Genomic DNA, 23,808 nt, shown 5'->3' with positions numbered 1-23,808 from the left:
ATATAAGGATAGAGAATAGGGATGGAAAATAACCAGTGGTTGCCAGCAGTTAGTACTTGACTACTAAGAGGCTGTACAAGGAAGTGTTTTGGGGTGATGGAAGTTTTCTGTAACTTGGTTGTGGTGGTGATTAAATACTTTTTATATTTGTCAAAACTTACAGAACAGCACACACACACTCACAAGTGAATTTTAGTATGTGTAAATTGAAAAAAAGTTTTTTAAAGAAAAAACCTTCTGGGCTTCCCTGGTGGTGCAGTGGTTAAGAATCCACCTGCCAATGCAGGGGACATAGGTTCAATCTCTGGTCCGGGAAGATCACACATGCCACGGAGCAACTAAGCCCCTGCGCCACAACTACTGAGCCTGCGCTCTAGAGCCTGCGAGCCACAGCTACTGAGCCTGCGTGCCACAACTACTGAAGCCCGCGTGCCTAGAACCCGTGCTTCGCAACAAGAGAAGCCACCACAATGAGAAGCCCGCGCACTGCAACAAAGAGTAGCCCCCGCTCACTGCAACTAGAGAAAGCCCGCATGCAGCAATGAAGACCCAACGCAGCCAGAAATAAATTAATTAATTTTAAAAAAGGAAAAGAAAAAACCTTTTTAGGCTGTATCTCTTAATATTGTTTCTCTGCTACTTCTCTATTCTCTCTTTTGGGACCCTTATTAGTTTTATGCTATATGCTCTTAATCTTTTCCAAGTCTCATAATTTATCATATTTTTCACTTTTTTATGAAATTGGGTGAATCTCTCAGTATTATCTTTCATTTCATTAATTCTTTGTATTTAAAGAAGCATGTACTCCATCTTAAAATTTTTAAATTTATAATTTCCAAGATTCCTCCTTGGTCCTTTTTTGAGTTGGTCATTCACCATGCCAGAGGATGGCTTGGTCTGGGAATTGTCTCACTGATATTCTCTGCTTCTACTAGTTAATTCCTGCTTCCAGATCTCGGTGCCTAGCATGCTTGTGGTTTTAGCTCCTACTTATTTCTGTGTGTTGCTTTTCTTCTTTTGTCCATAGAAATATTTATCTTATATTTGAGTACAACTATATCTTTAAATTTTTTTTAAATATGTGTTTTATCTATCTTGCTTTTATCATTTAATACTATCTGATATTTCCTTATACCACTATGCCTGTGATCCTCAACTGAGGGCAGTTCTGCCTCTCAGAATGCATTTGGTAATGCCTGGAGATATCTTTGGCACAATGCACAGGACAGTCCCTCACAACAAATTATCTGGTCCAAAATATCTATATTTTTTCATATATAAAAATGAAAATTGGAGGTGTTTTTTCATACTGTATCACTTTGATAAATAGCCTTATGTAACTTTTTGTACCATTAATTAATTTCTAGATGTAGATATTTCTGAACCCAAAGAAAACTAAGATTTGAGAGGCACCGTCTAGAAAGTTGGAAATTACTTAGAAAACAACAAAAGTATGGGAACAACAAAGTCTTTATCACGTCATACCCTTAGTGGAACTTATAATATGTTCACACATAAAGATCTTCTATTAGTTTTATACTTTTAAACCTCTTTTTCCCCAAATAATATAGTCCTAAGTTGTCTTAAGGCCCTTCAAATTCTATACAGCCTTCTGTGAAAGCTTTCTACAGCTTGCTTTATGCTTAGGTAGCAGATTTCAGAATCTTAATGAATACTTGACCAACCTAACTATAAATATCTCATGCTTTCTTTATTCTTAATTCTTTTTAATACATACCAGTATTGAGATGTTTGGTGGCAGGGATACGATAATAGAAAAAAACAGAGGACTGCCTTTAATTTGCTGCATGACCTTACTTCACTTACTGCTTTCACCTGGGCCTCAGTTTTATCATCTGTAAAATGAAGGAGTTATACCATATAATTCCTGTAGGCTTTTCCAGTTATAAACCTGTGATATATCATTATTTACATTGCTTTTATTTAGCTTTTGGCTATGATCTTTTACTGTTCCTGAGAAAAAGTAGAGATAAAATGTTTAAAGATTTCTAAGATCTTTAAAAATTCCTCATATTTGTTCTTTACTACCCTCATCTACCTCCTTGTAGTGATTGATAATAAAAATCTTAAAATGGAAATCCTCTTATGTTGAAGGACTGCAAAGAATGATACTGGAAAAGTAGCATAAAAATTCACAGCTGGACTGGAAAGGGAGACAACTAGATAAGAAGAAAGGAGATGACAGCTGTATAAAAACAAGCAAAACAGGTCTCAGATTTTGGTAGGGTCAAAGAAATGTGCCCTGGGTGCTAATGAGGATGAGGCCCCATGTAATTCTCAAACTCAGGGTCTTGAAATTTATTAGAATTGCAAAGGACCAGAATTCAGGTCTCCCAACCTCCTCGTTAATGTCTTAAACACTACGTTATGTGTTATTATGTGTTATTAATGCACATTAAGTGTGTTTTTATGGGTGTTAATGTGTATTAACACACATTATGTGTTATTAACACTACATTATGTGTTAAGCTATTATGTCATTTAATTTTACATAGAGAATGAAGATACATGCCTGAAATAATCTTTTATAATTTATTTGTATAGGTTTTTTTAACCACTTAACCTATTTTCTGGGTGCTGGTGCTGTTACTTTGGGAATTGGTTTCTTCGCTTTGGCATCAGCTTTGTGGTTCCTGATTTGCAAACGAAGGTAAGATTTATTAGAACATTTGACTTTCTTTCTTTTAAAAATTCAGTGAAAGCTTTTCTCAAATGGTATTAAATTTAAATAACTATAATGATATTGATTCTGTAATTTGATTGGGGAGAGAAAACTTTACATGTTTAGAGTAGCCTGAAAAGAGAAGTCCTAGTAGTATAATAGTCCGAGCAGTATAATAGCAATCTTCATGCATTAAAATTTTAAGGAATAACGAGATCTATTTTATTCTGTAGAAGACATGGGTTTGAATTATAATAGAAAGCTAGAAAATTTTTAAAATTTTGACTACTAATTTAAAGGTTAAAAACATTACTGAGAGAAAAAGACTCTCTTTCTTTAGGAGATATTTAAGAAGAGAGCTGACAGAATCTCTGGTATGGTCTAAATGTAGTCTTTTGCCGGAGATGGAAAAAAGATACTTGATACCTCAGTTCCTTTCAACCCTAAAATTTGGTGTTTTTTTATTATTTAATTGGTTCAGTATTTGCTTTGGCTCATGTTAAAAAATTTAAATTGTAATACGATCTTCCCACACACTCTTCCAGTATTCCCTATTTCAGCAAATGAATACATACTATCTATCCACTTGCACAAGTCAGAAAACCAGAAATTATTCACTAATTCATTCTTTCACAGACTTGCAGTGCCACTGGGAGGAGACAGATAATTAACAAATAAAGTGGTCAGGGAATGTCTCTTCAAGTGGGTAGTATTTAATCTGAGACTTAGGTTAAAAAAAGAAGCCAGTCATGTGACGACCCTGTGGAAGAGCTTTTTTCTAAGCTAATGGGATAGCAAGTACAGAAACTCCAAGTAGGAATGATCTTGGTATTGTTCAGTAAACAGAAAGAAAGTCAGTGTGAGTAGACTGAAGTGAGAGGGAAATAATGATGAGATTAAAGAGGGAGATAAGGGTCAAATCACATAGGAATTTGTAGGCTAAAACATGGAGTTTAGATTTTATTATTTCCACCATCAGAAGGTTTTAAGCAAGGGAATGACATTATCATCATAATAATAGCTTAAATCAAGTGTTTACTGCACACTGTTCTAAGTGCTTTATATGTAGCTATCTCATTTAGACCTCATAACTGCCCCATGAAGTTGCAGTAATATTATCCCCATTTTAAAGACTACAATGCCACCTATAGATGATTTACATGTTAATAACACTTAAAAATTTGAGATATAGATTTTAAATATATGATGTTGAATTTCAACAAATATATTCCCATGTAATCACAACCCCAGTCAAGATATAGAAATTTTCCATCATCCTGTAAGGATCCCTCATCCTGCTTTCCAGGAATTTCTCCCCACCTCCTACCCAGAGGCAGTCATTATTCTGATTTTTATCACCATAGATTAATTCTACCTATTCTTGAACTTCATATAAATGGACTTTTTATGTCTGCTTTTTTCACTTAATGTAATATTTTTGAGATTCATTTATGCTGTTGCATTTATCTGTTCATTCTTTTGATTAATGAGCAGTATTACATTGTATAAATTTACCTCAGTTGTTTATCCATTTTTCTGTTAATGGACATTTAGGTCATTTCCAACTTTTAGCCCTTAGGAAATAAGGCTGCTGTGAACATTCTAATCTTTTTGTACATGTGCTTTCACTGCCCTTGGGTAAGAGTGGAATTGGTGGATAGTATGATTAGCTTTATAAGAAACTGCTAAACAGTTTTCCAAGATGTACATTCCAAGATGTACATTCCCATCAGCAATGTATGAGTGTTCTGATTCATATTTTTAAAAGATTTTTCATATGTCTCTATGAATCCTGTATGTTAATGGAGCAAGAGTAAAAGCAGAGAGGCAAGTTAGGAGGCTACTGCACAGTCCATGTTAAGGATGATTGTGTCTTAGGCTAATATGGAAGTAGAGGAGACGAAGAGAAGGGGCTGAACTTGAGGTAGTTTTGCAGGTAAAGTTAGCAGGTCTTATTGATAGATTGGATGAGGTAAGGAAAGATAAGTGAAATGGCAGAGTTAATGCTAATACCTACATTTTTATCATGAGCAACTGAGTAGTTAATCATGCCATTTACTGAGATGAGGAGGTGATTGGGGGGGAAACAAGTTGAGGGAGTGGTGGTAAACTAGGAGTTGTATTTTGGATGTAAGTTTGAAAGCCTATGAGACATCCAAGTAAAAATGTTAGACAGTCAGATATACATGTGTGAACTTCAGGGGAGAAATCAGGGCTGAACATTTAGGTTATAAGTGTATAGAGGGTATATAAAATCATACAACTGGGGGGCATGGAGTCAAGATGGTGGAGTAGGAGGACATGGAGTTTGTGTCTCCTCACAACTAGGGCAACTACCAGACGCTGGTGGGTGGCCTTGACACCCAAGGGGATGGGAGGAACCCCCAAGTGACTGGGTAGGATGTTGCGGGGAGCGAGGGAGGAAGAGAAGTGGAGGTGAGATGGTACTGGCACCCCTGAGGGGTGGCTGGGAGAGGGAAGGGGTTCCCATGCCTGGAGAGACCCATTCACCACAAGGGGATTAACAGGGACAGGGAGAGACCCTCAGGGGTTTGGAGGATCAGAGGGGAATGCGGCCAGCATTTCCCCTGCCCACTCGGGCCCCAGGGAGCATGCTGGGGTCCCAGGTCTGGTCCTCCACCTTCTGAGGACCCTCCATCCACATGGGTCCTGGGGACGTGGGAATGAGAGAAGGGGGAAGAGTAGAGGTGAACAGGGAGGGACCCTAGGGGATCTGAAGATCGGGGGATGGGACTAGTGTTCCCCCACCCACTCGGGCCCCAGCAAGCCTGCTGGGGTCCCGGGCATGATCCTCCACACTCTGAGGCCAGAGGCAATCCGAGCCCCCTCCAGCCATGCTGAGCCTAAGCCCCACCCCCCATTCTCACCAGGGCCTTTTCCAGCCATGTCGTACTGAGCCCAGACACCACCCCCCACCTAAACCCTGCCCCTGCTTAAGCCTCACCCCACACAGCCAAGGCCTTTTCTGGCCCCCTTTTTTCCCCTACTATTGTGGTTCTGTTTTACCTTTCAGTTGTTGTTTCATTTATATTTTTATTTTTTCTAATATATCTGTTAGTGTTCTAAATTTAATTTTTATTCCTTCTTATTGTTCTGTTCTTTTTTTTTTTTTTTGCCATGCCATGTGGCTTCCAGGATCTTGGTTCATGGGCTGGGGGGGTCGGGTCTGAGCTCCTGTGGTGTGAGCACCAAGTCCGAACCACTGGACTAACAGAGAACCTCAGACCTCAGGGAATATTAATCAGAGTGAGGTCTCCCAGAGGTCCTCATCTCACCACCAAGACCCAGCTCTACCCAATTGTCTGCAAACTCCAGTGTTGGAAGCCTCAGACTAAACAACCAGTAAGACAGGAGCACAGTCCCACCCATCAAAAAAAATGAGATGACAAAAGAAATATGTTACATATGGAGGAGCAAGGTAAAAACCTACAAGGCCAAACAAATGAAGAGGAAATAGGCACCTACCTGAAAAAGAATTCAGAGTAATTATAGTAAAGATGATCCAAAATCTTGGAAATAGAATGGAGGCACAGATCAAGAAAATACAAGAAATGTTTAACAAAAACCTAGAAGAACTAAAGAACAAACAAACAGTGATGAACAACACAATAACTAAAATGAAAAATGCACTAGTAGGAACCAATAGCAGAATAACCGAGGCAAAGAACGAATAAGTGAGCTGGAAAATAGAATGGTGGAAATAACTGCCAAGGAGTGAATAAAGAAAAAAGAATGAAAAGAATTGAAGACAATATTAGAGACCACTGGGACAACACTAAATGCATCAACATTCTAGTTATAGGGGTCCCAGAAGAAGAATAGAAAGAGAAAGGGTCTGAGAAAACATTTGAAGAGATTATAGTCGAAAACTTCCCTAACATGGAAAAAGAATTAGCCACTCAAGCCCAGGAAATGCAGAGAGTCCCAGGCAGGATAAACCCAAGGAGAAACATGCCAAGACACATAGTAATCAAATTGACAAATATTAAAGACAAAGAAAAATTATTAAAAGCAACAAGGGAAAAATGACAAATAACATACAAGGGAACTCCCATAAGGTTAACAGCTGATTTCTCAGCAGAAACTCTACAAGCCAGAAGGGAGTGGCACAATATATTTAAAGTGATGAAAGGGAAGAACCTACAACCAAGATTACTCTACCCGACAGGATCTCATTCAGATTCGATGGAGAAATTAAAACCTTTACAGACAAGCAAAAGCTAAGAGAATACAGCACCACCAAAGCAGCTTTATAACAAATGCTAAAGGAACTTCTCTAAGTGGGAAACACAAGAGAAGAAAAGGAACTACAAAAACAAACCCAAAACAATTAAGAAAATGGTAACAGGAACATACATATCAATAATTACCTTAAATGTGAATGGATTAAATGCTACAACCAAAAGACACAGACTGGCTGAATGGATACAAAAGCAAGACCCATATATATGCTGTCTACAAGAGACTCACTTCACACTTAGGGACACATACAGACTGAAAATGATGGGATGGAAAAAGATATTCCATGCAAAAGGAAATCACAAGAAAGCTGGAGTAGCAATATTCATATCAGATAAAATAGACTTTAAAATAAAGACTGTTACAAGCAATAAGGAAGGACACTACATAATGATCAAGGGATCAATCCAAGAAGAAGATATAACAATTATAAATATTTATGCACGCAACATCGGAGCACCTCAATACATAAGGCAAATGCTAACAGCCATAAAAGGGGAAATTGACAGTAACACAACAGTAGTGTGGGACTTTAACACCCCACTTAAACCAAAAGACAGATCATCCAGACGGAAAATAAGGAAATACAAGCTTTAAATGACACAATAGACCAGATAGATTTAATTGATATTTATAGGACATTCCACCCGAAAGTGGCAGAATACACTTTCTTCTCAAGTGCACATGGAACATTCTCCAGGATAGATCACATTTTCCAAGGTCACAAATCAAGCCTCAGTAAATTTAAGAAAATTGAAATCATATCAAGCATCTTTTCTGACCACAATGCTATGAGATTAGAAATCAATTACAGGGAAAAAAAACTGTAAAAACACAAATGCATGGAGGCTAAACAATGCATTGCTAAATAAGCAAGAGATCACTGAAGAAATCAAAGAGGAAACTTAAAAATACATAGAAACAGATGACAATGAAAAAAAGCAGTTCTAAGAGTGAAGTCTATAGCAATTCAATCTCACCTCAAGAAACAAGGAAAATCTCTAATAAAAAATCTAACCTTACACCTAAAGCAACTAGAGAAAAAAGAACAAACAAACAAACAAAACCAAAGTCAGTAGAAGGAAAGAAATCATAAAGATCAGAGCAGAAATAAATGACATAGTAACAAAGAAAACAATAGCAAAGATCAACAAAACTAAAAGCTGGTTCTTTGAGAAGATAAACAAAATTGATAAATCTTTAGCCAGACTCATCAAAAAAAAAGGGAGAACACTCAATAAAATTACAAATGAAAAAGGAGAAATTACAACTGACACCACAGAAATACAAAGGGTCATAAGAGACTACTACAAGCAACTATATGCCAATAAAATGGACAACCTGGAAGAAATGGACAAATTCTTGGAAAGGTACAACTTTCCAAGACTGAACCAGGAAGAATTAGAAAATATAAACAGACCAATCACAAGTAATGAAATTGAAACTGTAATTAAAGATCTTCCAACAAACAAAAGTGCAGGACCAGATGGCTTCACAGGTGAATTCTATCAAACATTTAGAGAAGAGCTAACACCTATCCTTCTCAAACTCTTCCAAAAAATTGCAAAAGGAGGAGCACTCCCAAGCTCATTCTACAAGACCACCATCACCCTGATACCAAAATTTAAAATATCACAAAGAAAGAAAATTACAGACCAATATCACTGATGAATATAGACGCAAAAATCCTCAACAAAATATTAGCAAACAGAATCCAACAACACATTCAAAGGATCATACACCATGATCAACTGGGGTTTATCCCAGGGATGCAAGGATTCTTCAATATATGCAAATCAACCAATGTGATACACCATATTAACAAATTAAAGAATAAAAACTATATGATCATCTCAATAGATGTAGAAAAAGCTTTTGACAAAATTCAACACCCATTTATGATAAAAACTCTCCAGAAAGTTGACATAGAAGGAACCTATCTGAAAGTAATAAAGGCTGTGTACGACAAACCCGCAGCAAACATCATTCTCAATGGTGAAAAACTGAAAGCATTTCCTCGAAGATCAGGAACAAGACAAGGATGTCCACTCTCACCACTCTTATTCAACATAGTTTTGGAAGTCTTAGGCATGGCAATCAGAGAAGAAAAGAAATAAAAGGACTACAAATTGGAAAAAAAGAAGTTAAACTGTCATTGTTTGCAAATGACATGATACCATACATAGAATATCCTAAAGATGCCACCAGAAAGCTGCTAGAACTAATCAATGAATTTGGTAAAGTTGCAGCATACAAAATTAATGCACAGGAATCTCTTCCATTCCTCTACACTAACAACAAAAGATCACAAAGAGAATTTAAGGAAACAATCCCATTTACCATCGCAATAAAAACAATAAAATACCTAGGAATAAACCTACCTAAGGAGGCAAAAGACCTGTACACAGAAAACTATAAAACACTGATAAAAGAAATCAAAGATAACAAAAACAGGTGGAGAAATATACCATGTTCTTGGATTGGAAGAATCAATATTTTGAAAATGACTATACTACCCACAGCAATCTACAGATTCAATGCAATCCCTATCAAATTACTAAGGGCATTCTTCAGAGAATTAGAACAAAAAAATTTACAGTTTGTATGGAAACACAAAAGACCCCAAATAGGCAAAGAAATCTTGAGAAAGAAAAATGGAGCTGGAGGAATCAGGCTCCCTGACTTCAAATTATACTACAAAGCTACAGTAATCAAGACAGTATGGTACTGGCACAAAAACAGAAATAGAGCTCAAATGTACAGGATAGAAAGCCCAGAGAAAAACCCACGCACCTGTGGTCACCTTATCTATGACAAAAGAGACAAGAGTATACAATGGAGAAAAGACAGTCTCTTCAATAAGTGGTGCTGGGAAAACTGGACAGCCACATGTAAAAGAATGAAATTACAACACTCCCTAACACCATACACAAAAATAAACTGAAAATGGATTAAAAACCTAAATGTAAGATTGGACACTGTAAAACTCTTAGAGGGAAACATAAGAAAAACACTCTTTGACAAAAATCACAGCAAGATCTTTTTTGACCCACCTCCTAGAGTAATGAAAATAAAAACAATAATAATCAAATGGGACTTAATTAAACTTAAAAGCAAAGGAAACCATAAACGAGACGAAAATACAACCCTCAGAGTGGGAGAAAATATTTGTAAATGAAGCAATGGACAAAGGATTAATCTCCAATATATACAAACAGCTCATGCAGCTCAATATCAAATAAACAAACAACCCAATCAAAAAATGGGCAGAAGACCTAAATAGACATTTCTCCAAAGAAGACATACAGATGGCCAAGAGGCACATGAAAAGATGCTCAACATCACTATTATTAGAGAAATGGAAATCAAAACTACAATGAGGTATCACCTCACACTGGTCAGAATGGCCATCATCAAAAAATCTATAAGCAATAAATGCTGGAGAGGGTGTGGAGAAAAAGGAACCCTCTTGCTCTCTTGGTGGGAATGTAAATTGATACAGCCACTGTGGAGAACAGTGTGATGGTTCCTTTAAAAACTAAAAATAGAACTACCATATGACCCAGCAATCTCACTACTGGGATATACCCTGAGTAAACCATAATTCAAAAGGACACATGTACCCCCGTGTTCATTGGAGCACTATTTACAATAGCCAGGAGACGGAAACAACCTAAATGTCCATCGACAGATGAATGGATAAAGAAGGTGTGGTACATATATACAATGTAATATTACTCAGTCATACATAAAAAGGAACGAAATTGGTTCATTTGTAGAGGTGTGGATGGACCTAGAGTCTGTCATACAGAGTGAAGCAGGTCAGAAAGAGAAAAACAAATATTGTATATTAACTAATATATGTAGAATCTAGAAAAATGGTACAGATGAACCTATTTGTGGGCAGGAATAGAGATGCAGACACAAGAACCGATGGGTGGGCATGGGGGGAAGGGGAGTGTGGGACGAATTGGAAGATTAGGATTGACATATATACACTACCATGTGTAAAATAGATAGCTAATGGGAACTTGCTGTAAAGCATAGGAAGCTCAGCTCGGTGCTCTGTGATGACCTACATGGGTAGGATGGTGGTGGGAGGGAGGGAGGTCCAAGAGGGAAGGGATATATGTATACATATAGCTGATTCACTTCATTGTACAGCAGAAACTAACACAACATTGTAAGGCAGTTATACTCCAATTAAAAAAAAAAGTCATACAACTGGATGAGACTAACCAGGGAGTGATTGTTTAAAGAGAACAACGTAGGACTGGTCTTCAGCTCACCAATATTAGACATATAGAAAAAGAGTAGGAAGAATCAACAACATCTGAGAAGGAAAAGCAGAAAGATGTGTGGTGTCAAGGAAGTCAAAATTAGAAAATGTTACAAGAAGGAAGCAATGACCAGTTATGTTAAAGGTTGAGAAAGATGAGGATAGAGAAATAAGTTTTGGAATAGCAACATGGAAGTTATTGGTAGCCTTGAACAGTTTTGGTGGAGTGATGTGTTCAGAAGCTTACTTTTGTGTAAAATACAAGAGAAAATTCAGACAAGTACATACATCCTTTTAAGAAGCTTTTTTTTTTTTTTGATGTTGGGGAGTTGCTGAAAGGGGCAGAAACTGGAAGAAAATGTGAGGTCAAGGAAGGATTGTTTTGTTTTGGTTTTTTTCCTTGAAAGACGGTAGACATGCTTGATATCTTCCTCTCTCTTTCCCACCCCTACTAAATTCGAACCATCACCAAGTTGTATTTATTTTACTTCATTAATTGCTCAAATCTATCCATTTCTCTCCATTATCATTGCCACTACCTTATCCAACTTATCATTATCCCCCAGATAGTCCTACAGAGTTATAACTGACCCTTTACCTATACTCCTCATTTAATCTCTTCTTTGCACTTCAGCCAGATATTTTCCAAATGCAGATCTGATCAAGTCACCCCACCCTTCCACCCCATTCCCACTACATTATAAAGGACTTGCTATTGCTTTTAGGATGAAGACAAAGCCACATGACTTTTAAGGCCCTACGTGGTCTGCCCATGCATACTCTCCAATTTCATCTCCACCTTCCCTCTTGCTTTCTGTGCTTCTGCTACACTGTCCTAATCTGGCCACTAGGTCTTTGCACTTGATATTCTCTCTGACTAGAATATTCTTACTCCTACAACTCCCCTCCTCCACTACACTCTATCTAATAACTACTCCCATTTCTTCAGATACCTAATTCAATCATCTCATCCTCAGAAAAGCCTTCCCTGACCTCTCTAAACAAGTTAATTCCCTTTCTTATATACTCACAGAGTACCAGGTAGCTTTCCTTGATAACACTTTCCACAGTTGTAATTTTTCATTTTCTTGTGATTGTTTTATTAATACCTGTCTTCCTTGCTAGTGTTTAAGCTCCATGAGAGCAATGACAGTTCCATAAGTATAGTGGCTGTGCTTTTTCCCCCCTGCCATTGTATATACAACATCCAGCATAATGCATGGCGCATAGTAAGTACTCGGTAAATATTTGTTAAGTCAATTGAATTCAATAAATGAATGAATTTTAATTGTTAATACCACAATAAGTAACATAATATGATCTCTTGAATTAATTTGGAAAACTTCTAGTACCTCGGAAAGAAGAAAAGGCAATCAGCATTATTTTTTAAATTGTTAAGTTTAGAATTACTATTAGAAACTACATTCCTTTATACTTAACTGTCTTTGATCAGCTTTGATCAGTTTACTTGCTGCTTCATTATTTCTAACCCTCTCTCAAAATTACTTGTGGCTGCATGCATAAAGATCACAGGTACTCTTCCCTTGTAAGTCATTAGTTTCAATTCAGTTTCCTTCTACTTACTTTTGCCAGAGACATTATTAAATATAAAATTGGCCACTGAGTTCCATTTCATTTAATTTCCTTTGCCATTAAAGGCAAATCTATGAAAAGACTAATTGACATTAAAGTCGATTAATTATCTCACAACCAGAGAGAAGGTTATCAAAAACTGATGGTTAATCTTCAAACTGGAAATATTAACCCTGTGAAGAAGTAGCTTAATTTATGTTCTATGAACAAAATAGGTGTAATGAAATCAGTAACATATGAAAAGGGAATATATAAGTTGATTTGTGCTTTTAAAAATAAATATATAATATATTCTGATTTTAAAACGTTTATGTAGAACTGTTGGAAACAGAATAATTTTGTTTTATAATTCATGTTTAATAATATTCTCTATAAAATATTTTTCAGAGAAATATTTCAAGATTCCAAATTTAAAACAATTGATGAGAGATGCAGACAAAGACCATCAAAGGCAAAGATTAAATCTCATTCTCAGTGTGTTTTTATTTCTCGAAATTTTCATACTGGAAATTTCCAATTACAGGTAGTGTGTAATATTTTATAGTAATGTTTTCAAATAATTTCTTTTGACACCATGTCATTAGCGTTGTTGTCTTTAAATTATTTAAATTATCCACTATTATTTTTAAATTTGAGGGACAATAACAAGGAGCTAAATTTAAATTACCCAAACTAGTTAGAGTTTATATTACAGGAAACTGAAAGACTAAATGAAAATGTCTCCTTCTACAGTTGCTTCTCTGTATCTCTAGCCTGAGAACCTGTATTCCCCATATTGGAATTGTTACAGGGATGAAGATAAATGGCATAAAAAAAAACAAAGCAAAAATTGCCAAGCCTATCAGAAGAAAGAGATTTGGAGATAAGAGGATACTCAGATAACCAAATAACCTAACCAAACCAACTAATTGAAATTAAATACAAAATACTAATTGAAATTATAAGGGTTTATTAAGGCTTCATTACATTCTGAGCTCTGGGCCCTACCTATTGAGGATAGTAAGATACAAACCCTACCTTAAAAGTGCTAGTGTAGTACAAGTGGGAAAGACAGACACATAATTAACTTTCTGTTATATGGCATCAAAAGAGTTGTATGGACAAAGTAAAACAAGGGAGACACCAGTAGAAATTTAAAACTATGATATAGCTAAACAATGCATTATTAAATTTTATATGTTTTGGACTCCATGTCTAATATAGTCTTCCCTTTTTCTATTACATTTCTGAGACTCATCCAGGTTGGTGCATATACCCATCGTTCATCCTTTTTTATTGTTATATCATATTCCATTGTATTAATATATCAAATTTTATGTTATGGACATTTGAGTTGTTTTCAGTTGGTTTTTTTAAAGGAAATTTCCATAGGGAACGTACCTAACAGTAGAATCACTGACTCATGGGGTTTGTGCATGTTTAATATTATTAGATAACTTCAAATTATTTTCCAAAGTAGTTCTGTCAATATACATTCCCCTCAGGCATGCATAATTGCTAGGATTGCTCCATATCAACAAATACTGATGTTTTTAAGCTCCTAAATTTTTAACAATCTGATGGATGTGTAATAGTATCTCACTGTAGTTTTTTCTTAATAAACTTAATTTTTTCAAGCAGTTTTAGGTTCACAACAAAATTGAGAAAAAAATTTAGAGTTCTCATATACTCCTTGCCCCCATACAAGTGCAGCCTCCTCCACTATCAACATCGTGCACCAGAGTGGTACATTTGTTACAACTAATGAACCTACACTGACACATCATCACCTAAAGTCCATTGTTCACATTAGTATTCACTCTTGAATCCTACATTCTATGGGTTTTGACATATCTATATATATATAGAGAGAGAGACAGACAGACAGACAGACACACACACACACAGAGAAACAGGAACAAAGAGACAGAGAGACAGAGATGTATGCACCATCATAGTATCAGACACAATAGTTTTATTACCCTAAAAATCTTCTTGTTCCATCCCTGTTCATCCTTCTCTCCAACCAGTGATTGTTTAGCTGTTTCCATAGTTTTGCCTTTTCCAGAATGTCATATAGTTGGAATCATACAGTATGTAGCCTTTTTGGGCTTCTTTCTCTTATTAATATGCATTTAAAGTTCTCTTTGTCTTTTCAAGGCTTGATAGCACATTTCTTTTTGGCGCTGAATAATATTCCATTGTATGGATCTACTTCAATTTATTTATCCACTCACTTACTGAAGGACATCTTGGTTGCTTTCAAGTTTTGGCAATTATGAATAAAGCTGCTATAAACATTCATGTGCAGGTTTTTGTGTGGACATATATTTTCAACTCATTTGGGTAACTACCAAGAGCATGATTGCTGGATCAAATGGTAAGAGGTGTTTAGTTCTGTTGCCAAACTGCCTGCCAAAGTGGCTGTACCATTTTGCATCCCCAGCAACGAGTGAGGGTTCCTGTTGCTCCACATCCTCACCAGCACTTGGTGATGTCAGTGTTTTGGATTTTTGCCATTATAATAGGCATATAGTAGTTTTTTGTTTTTTGTTTTTTGTTTTTTTAAAGACCATAAAAATATTTTATTTTGTCTTTTTTAATCGAAGTATAATTGATTTACAATATTATATTAATTTTAGGTGTACAAATAGTGATTCAATATTTTTATAGATTATACTCCATTTAAAGTTATTACAAGACAATGGCTATATTTCCCTGTGCTGTACTTTTTTTTTTTTTTTTTTAAAGGGGATTTTGTTTGTTTGTTTGTTTATTTATTTATGGTTGTGCTGGGTCTTCATTTCTGTGCGAGGGCTTTCTGTAGTTGCGGCAAGTGGGGGCCACTCTTCATCGCGGTGCGCGGGCCTCTCACTATCGCGGCCTCTCTTGTTGCGGAGCACAGGCTCCAGACGCGCAGGCTCAGCAATTGTGGCTCACGGGCCCAGTTGCTCCGTGGCACGTGGGATCTTCCCAGACCAGGGCTCGAACCCGTGTCCCCTGCATTGGCAGGCAGATTCTCAACCACTGCGCCACCAGGGAAGCCCTGTACATTTTTTTTTTAAACATCTTTATTGAAGTATAATTGCTTTACAATGGTGTATTAGTTTCTGCTTTATAACAAAGTGAATCAGTTATACATATACATATGTTCCCATATCTCTTCCCTCTTGCATCTCCCTCCCTCCCACCCTCCCCATCCCACCCCTCTAGGTGGTCACAAAGCACCGAGCTGATCTCCCTGTGCTATGCGGCTGCTTCCCACTAGCTATCTATTGTACATTTGGTAGTGTATATATGTCCATGACACTCTCTCACCCTGTCACATCTCACCCTTCCCCCTCCCCATATCCTCAAGTCCATTCTCTAGTAGGTCTGTGTCTTTATTCCCATCTTGCCACTAGGTTCTTCATGGCCTTTGTTTTTTCTTTTTTTTCCTTAGATTCCATATATATGTGTTAGCATACTGTATTTGTTTTTCTCTTTCTGACTTACTTCACTCTGTATGACAGACTCTAACTCCATCCACCTCATTACAAATACCTCCATTTCATTTCTTTTTATGGCTGAGTAATATTCCATTGTATATATGTGCCACATCTTCTTTATCCATTCATCCGATGATGGACACTTAGGTTGCTTCCATGTCCTGGCTATTGTAAATAGAGCTGCAATGAACATTTTGGTACATGACTCTTTTTGAACTATGGTTTTCTCAGGGTATATGCCCAGTAGTGGGATTGCTGGGTCGTATGGTAGTTCTATTTGTAGTTTTTTAAGGAACCTCCATACTGTTCTCCATAGTGGCTGTATCAATTTACATTCCCACCAACAGTGCAAGAGTGTTCCCTTTCCTCCACACCCTCTCCAGCATTTATTGTTTCTAGATTTTTTGATGATGGCCAATCTGACCAGTGTGAGATGATATCTCATTGTAGTTTTGATTTGCATTTCTCTAATGATTAATGATGTTGAGCATTCTTTCATGTGTCTGTTGGCAATCTGTATATCTTCTTTGGAGAAATGTCTATTTAGGTCTTCTGCCCATTTTTGGATTGGGTTGTTCGTTTTTTTGTTATTGAGCTGCATGAGCTGCTTGTAAATCTTGGAGATTAATCCTTTGTCAGTTGCTTCATTTGCAAATATTTTCTCCCATTCTGAGGGTTGTCTTTTGGTCTTGTTTATGGTTTCCTTTGCTGTGCAAAAGCTTTTAAGTTTCATTAGGTCCCATTTGTTTATTTGTGTTTTTATTTCCATTTCTCTAGGAGCTGGGTCAAAAAGAATCTTGCTGTGATTTATGTCATAGAGTGTTCTGCCTATGTTTTCCTCTAAGAGTTTGATAGTGTCTGGCCTTACACTTAGGTCTTTAATCCATTTTGAGTTTATTTTTGTGTATGGTGTCAGGGAGTGTTCTAATTTCATACTTTTACATGTATCTGTCCAATTTTCCCAGCACCACTTATTGAAGAGGCTATCTTTTCTCCACTGTATATGCTTGCCTCCTTTATCAAAGATAAGGTGACCATATGTGCGTGGGTTTATCTCTGGGCTTTCTATCCTGTTCCATTGATCTATATTTCTGTTTTTGTGCCAGTACCAAACTGTCTTGATTACTGTAGCTTTGTAATATATTCTGAAGTCAGGGAGCCTGATTCCTCCAGCTCCATTTTTCGTTCTCAAGATTGCTTTGGCTATTCGGGGTCTTTTGTGTTTCCATACAAATTGTGAAATTTTTTGTTCTAGTTCTGTGAAAAATGCCAGTGGTAGTTTGATAGGGATTGCATTGAATCTGTAGATTGCTTTGGGTAGTAGAGTCATTTTCACAATGTTGATTCTTCCAATCCAAGAACATGGTATATCTCTCCATCTATTTGTATCATCTTTAATTTCTTTCATCAGTGTCTTATAATTTTCTGCATACAGGTCTTTTGTCTCCTTAGGTAGGTTTATTCCTAGATATTTTATTCTTTTTGTTGCAATGGTAAACGGGAGTGTTTTCTTAATTTCACTTTCAGATTTTTCATCATTAGTGTATAGAAATGCAAGAGATTTCTGTGCATTAATTTTGTATCCTGCTACTTTACCAAATTCATTGATTAGCTCTAGTAGTTTTCTGGTGGCATCTGTAGGATTCTCTATGTATAGTATCATGTCATCTGCAAACAGTGACAGCTTTACTTCTTCTTTTCCGATTTGGATTCCTTTTATTTCTTTTTCTTCTCTGATTGCTGTGGCTAACACTTCCAAAACTATGTTGAATAATAGTGGTGAGAGTGGGCAACCTTGTCTTGTTCCTGATCTTAGTGGAAATGGTTTCAGTTTTTCACCATTGAGGACAATGTTGGCTGTGGGTTTGTCATATATGGCCTTTATTATGTTGAGGAAAGTTCCCTCTATGCCTACTTTCTGCAGGGTTTGTATCATAAATGGGTGTTGAATTTTGTCGAAAGCTTTTTCTGCATCTATTGAGATGATCATATGGTTTTTCTCCAATTTGTTAATATGGTGTATCACGTTGATTGATTTGCATATATTGAAGGATCCTTGCATTCCTGGGATAAACCCCACTTGATCATGGTGTATGATCCTTTTAATGTGCTGTTGGATTCTGTTTGCTAGTATTTTGTTGAGGATTTTTGCAGCTATGTTCATCAGTGATATTGGCCTGTAGTTTTCTTTCTTTGTGACATCTTTGTCTGGTTTTGGTATCAGGGTGATGGTGGCCTCGTAGAATGAGTTTGGGAGTGTTCCTCCCTCTGCAATATTTTGGAAGAGTTTGAGAAGGATAGGTGTTAGCTCTTCTCTAAATGTTTGATAGAATTCGCCTGTGAAGCCATCTGGTCCTGGGCTTTTGTTTGTTGGAAGATTTTTAATCACAGTTTCAATTTCAGTGCTTGTGATTGGTCTGTTCATATTTTCTATTTCTTCCTGGTTCAGTCTCGGCAGGTTGTGCATTTCTAAGAATCTGTCCATTTCTTCCAGGTTATCCATTTTATTGGCATAGAGTTGCTTGTAGTAATCTCTCATGATCCTTTGTATTTCTGCAGTGTCAGTGGTTACTTCTCCTTTTTCATTTCTAATTCTATTGATTTGAGTCTTCTCCCTTTTTCTCTTGATGAGTCTGGCTAATGGTTTATCAATTTTGTTTATCTTCTCAAAGAACCAGCTTTTAGTTTCATTGATTTTTGCTATTGTTTCCTTCATTTCTTTTTCATCTATTTCTGATCTGATCTTTATGATTTCTTTCCTTCTGCTAGCTTTGGGGTTTTTTGGTTCTTCTTTCTCTAATTGCTTCAGGTGCAAGGTTAGGTTGTTTATTCGAGATGTTTTCTGTTTCTTGAGGTAGGCTTGTATTGCTATAAACTTCCCTCTTAGCACTGCTTTTGCTGCGTCCCATAGGTTTTGGGTCATCGTGTCTCCATTGTCATTTGTTTCTAGGTATTTTTTGATTTCCCCTTTGATTTCTTCAGTGATCACTTCGTTATTAAGTAGTGTATTGTGTAGCCTCCATGTGTTTGTATTTTTTACAGATCTTTTCCTGTAATTGATATCTAGTCTCATAGCGTTGTGGTCGGAAAAGATACTTGATACGATTTCAATTTTCTTAAATTTACCAAGGCTTGATTTGTGACCCAAAATATGATCTATCCTGGAGAATGTTCCATGAGCACTTGAGAAAAATGTGTATTCTGTTGTTTTTGGGTGGAATGTCCTATAAATATCAATTAAGTCCATCTTGTTTAATGTATCATTTAAAGCTTGTGTTTCCTTATTTATTTTCATTTTGGATGATCTGTCCATTGGTGAAAGTGGGGTGTTAAAGTCCCCTACTATGATTGTGTTGCTGTTGATTTCCCCTTTTATGGCTGTTAGTATTTGCCTTATGTATTGAGGTGCTCCTATGTTGGGTGCATAAATATTTACAATTGTTATACCTTCCTCTTGGATCGATCCCTTGATCATTATATAGTGTCCTTCTTTGTCTCTTGTAATAGTCTTTATTTTAAAGTCTATTTTGTCTGATATGAGAATTGTTACTCCAGCTTTCTTTTGATTTCCATTTGCATGGAATATCTTTTTCCATCCCCTCACTTTCAGTCTGTATGTGTCTCTAAGTCTGAAGTGGGTCTCTTGTAGACAGCATATATATGGGTCTTGTTTTTGTATCCATTCAGCCAGTCTGTGTCTTTTGGTGGGAGCATTTAATCCATTTACATTTAAGGTAATTATCGATATGTATGTTCCTATTCCCATTTTCTTAAATGTTTTGGGTTTGTTATTGTAGGTGTTTTCCTTCTCTTGTGTTTCTTGCCTAGAGAAGTTCCTTTAGCATTTGTTGTAAAGCTGGTCTGGTGGTGCTGAACTCTCTCAGCTTTTGCTTGTCTGTAAAGGTTTTAATTTCTCCATCAAATCTGAATGAGATCCTTGCTGGGTAGATTAATCTTGGTTGTAGGTTTTTCTCCTTCATCATTTTAAGTATATCCTGCCACTCCCTCTGGCTTGCAGAGTTTCTGCTGAAAGATCAGCTGTTAACCTTATGGGGATTCCCTTGTGTGTTATTTGTTGTTTTTCCCTTGCTGCTTTTAATATGTTTTCTTTATATTTTATTTTTGACAGTTTCATTAATATGTGTCTTGGCGTGTTTCTCCTTGGATTTATCCTGTATGGGACTCTCTGTGCTTCCAGGACTTGATTAACTATTTCCTTTCCCATATTAGGGAAGTTTTCAACCATAATCTCTTCAAATATTTTCTCAGTCCCTTTCTTTTTCTCTTCTTCTTCTGGGACCCCTATAATTCGAATGTTGGTGTGTTTAATGTTGTCCCAGAGGTCTCTGAGACTGTCCTCAGTTCTTTTCATTATTTTTTCTTTATTCTGCTCTGCAGTAGTTATTTCCACCATTTTATCTTCCAGGTCACTTATCCGTTCTTCTGCCTCAGTTATTCTGCTATTGATCCCATCTAGAGTATTTTTATTTCATTTATTGTGTTTTTCATCGTTGCTTGGTTCCTCTTTAGTTCTTCTACGTCCTTGTTAAATGTTTCTTGCATTTTGTCTATTCTATTTCCAAGATTTTGGATCATCCTTACTATCATTATTCTGAATTCTTTTTCAGGTAGACTACCTATTTCCTCTTCATTTGTTAGGTCTGGTGTGTTTTGACCCTGCTCCTTCATCTGCTGTGTGTTTTTCTGTTGTCTCATTTTGCTTATCTTACTGTGTTTGGGGTCTCCTTTTCACAGGCTGCAGGTTCGTAGCTCCCGTTGTTTTTGGTATCTGTCTCCAGTGGCTAAGGTTGGTTCAGTAGGTTGTGTAGGCTTCCTGGTGGAGGGAACTAGTGCCTGTGTTCTGGTGGATGAGGCTGGATCTTGTCTTTCTGGTGGGCACGTCCACATCTGGTGGGGTGTCTGTGGCCTTATTATGATTTTAGGCAGCCTCTCTGCTAATGGATGGGGCTGTGTTCCTGTTTTGCTAGTTGTTTGGCATAGGGTGTCCAGCACTGTAGCTTGCTGGTCGTTGAGTGAAGCTGGGTCTTGATGTTGAGATGGAGATCTCTGAGAGATTTTCGCCGTTTGGTATTACGTGGAGCTGGGAGGTCTCTTGTGGACCAGTGTCCTGAAGTTGGCTCTCCCACCTCAGAGGCACAGCCCTGATGCCTGGCTGGAGCACCAAGAGCCTTTCATCCACATGGCTCAGAGTAAAAGGGAGAAAAAATAGAAAGAAAGAAAGAGGATAAAATATAGTGAAGTAAAATAAAGCTATTATAAAGCAAAGCTATACAGACAAAATCTCACCCAGAAGCATATACATATACACTCACAAAAAAAGGAAAAGGGGAAAAATTAATATATCCTGCTCCCAAAGTCCACCTCCTGAATTTGGGATGATTCGTTGTCTATTCAGGTATTCAACAGATGCAGGCACATCAAGTTGTTTGTGGAGTTTTAATCCGCTGCTTCTGAGGCTTCTGGGAGAGATTTCCCTTTCTGTTCTTTGTTCGCACAGCTCCCAGGGTTCAGCTTTGGATTTGGACCCGCCTCTGCTTGTAGGTCGCCTGAGGGCGTCTGTTCCCCGCCCAGACAGAACGGGGTTAAAGGAGCAGCTGCTTCGGGGGCTCTGGCTCACTCAGGCCGGGGGGAGGGAGGGATACGGATGCGGGGCGAGCCTGCGGCGGCAGAGGCCGACGTGACGTTGCACCAGCCCGAGGCGCGCCGTGCGTTCTCCTGGGGAAGTTGTCCCCGGATCACGGGAGCCTGGCCGTGGCGGGCTGCGCAGGCTCCTGGGAGGGGCGGTGGGGAGAGTGACCTGTGCTCGCACACAGGCTTTTTGGTGGCAGCAGCAGCAGCCTTAGCGTCTCATGCCCGTCTCTGGGGTCCGCGCTGATCACTGCGGCTCGCGCCCGTCTCTGGAGTTTGTTTAGGCGGTGCTCTGAATCCCCTCTCCTTGCGCGCCGCGAAACAAAGAGGCAAGAAAAAGTCTCTTGCCTCTTCGGCAGCTGCAGACTTTTTCCCGGACTCCCTCCCAGCCAGCTGTGGTGCGCTAACCCCTTCAGGCTGTGTTCACGCCGTCAACCCCAGTCCTCTCCCTGCGATCCGACTGAAGCCCGAGCCTCAGCTGCCAGCCCCCGCCCGCCCAGGCGGGTGAGCAGACAAGCCTCTGGGGCTGGTGAGTGCAGGTCGGCACCACTCCTCTGTGCGGGAATCTCTCCACTGTTCCCTCTGCGCCCCTGTTGCTGTGGGATCCGCGCTGATAGCCGCGGCTCGCGCCCGTCTCTGGAGCTCGTTTAGGCGGCGCTCTGAATCCCCTCTCCTCGCGCACCAGGAAACAAAGAGGGAAGAAAAAGTCTCTTGCCTCTTCGGCAGCTGCAGACTTTTTCCCGGACTCCCTCCCGGCTAGCTGTGGTGCACTAACCCCTTCAGGCTGTGTTCACTCCGCCAACCCCAGTCCTCTCCCTGCGATCCGACCGAAGCCCGAGCCTTAGCTCCCAGCCCCCGCCCGCCCCGGCGGGGGAGCAGACAAGCCTCGCGGGCTGGTGAGTGCTGCTCGGCGCCGAGCCTCTGTGCGGGAATCTCTCCGCTTTGCCCTCCGCACCCCTGTGGCTGTGCTCTCCTCCGTGGCTCCGAAGCTTCCCCCCTCTGCCACCCGCAGTCTCTGCCCGCGAAGGGGCTTCCTAGTGCGTGGAAACCTTTCCTCCTTCACGGCTCCCTCCCACAGGTGCAGGTCCCGTCCCTATTCTTTTGTCTCTGTTATTTCTTTTTTCTTTTGCCCTACCCAAGTACGTGGGGAGTTTCTTGCCTTTTGGGAGGTCTGACGTTTTCTGCCAGCGTTCAGTGGGTGTTCTGTAGGAGCAGTTCCACGTGTAGATGTATTTCTACTGTATCTGTGGTAAGGAAGGTGATCTCCGCGTCTTACTCTTCCGCCATCTTCTTCTCCTTCTTTTGTTGTTTTAATTTTCCCTTTCCCTAATAATATATGATGCTGATAATCTTTTCATATGTTTACTTGCCATCTGTATATCTTCTTAGGTGAGGTGTCTGTTCAGATCTTTTGCTCATTTTTTTAATTGGGTTGTTTGTTTTCTTATTGTTGAGTTTTAAGAGTTCTTTGTATATTTTTAATAACAGTCTTTTATCATATATGTCTTTTGCAAACACTTTTACCCAGCCTGTGGCTTGTCTTCGCATTCTCTTGATATCTCACTATAGTTTTAATTTATATTTTCCTGCTAAAATATGAGGTGATTTTCTTTTCTAAAGTTCATTGGCCATTATGGTTTTCTCTTATTTAAAATGTCTGTTCAAATCTTCTACCTCTTTTTCTATTAGTCTTTTTATTATAAAACTTTAAAAGTTTTATATTAATATAAATGGATTATATTAATATGGATACCTAATCCTTTGTCAGTTATGTTCATTTTGATATCTTCATTTTGTGGCTTTTATTTTCACTATTTTTTAAAATTGAAGTATAGTTGATTTACAATATTGTGTTAGTTTCAGGTGTACAGCAAAGT

The 23,808-nt window shown here is 38.3% G+C and overlaps 1 protein-coding gene across 1 annotated transcript in view; it reads left to right on the top strand.

Annotated features, from left to right (window-relative positions):
- Positions 1 to 23,808, top strand: part of C3H1orf185 (chromosome 3 C1orf185 homolog) — a 43,869-nt gene that overhangs the window by 6,781 nt on the left and 13,280 nt on the right. Inside the window, exons 2-3 of the mRNA XM_061186601.1 lie at positions 2,566 to 2,671; positions 13,203 to 13,338. Coding sequence (XP_061042584.1) covers positions 2,566 to 2,671; positions 13,203 to 13,338 — 242 coding nt within the window. The remainder of the gene's footprint in view (positions 1 to 2,565; positions 2,672 to 13,202; positions 13,339 to 23,808) is intronic.

Source organism: Eubalaena glacialis, chromosome 3, assembly GCF_028564815.1.
Source record: "Eubalaena glacialis isolate mEubGla1 chromosome 3, mEubGla1.1.hap2.+ XY, whole genome shotgun sequence".
Taxonomy (NCBI): Eukaryota; Metazoa; Chordata; class Mammalia; order Artiodactyla; family Balaenidae; genus Eubalaena; species Eubalaena glacialis.
The sequence above is the reverse complement of the archived record's forward strand: the minus strand, read 5'-3'. Positions and strand labels throughout refer to the sequence as shown.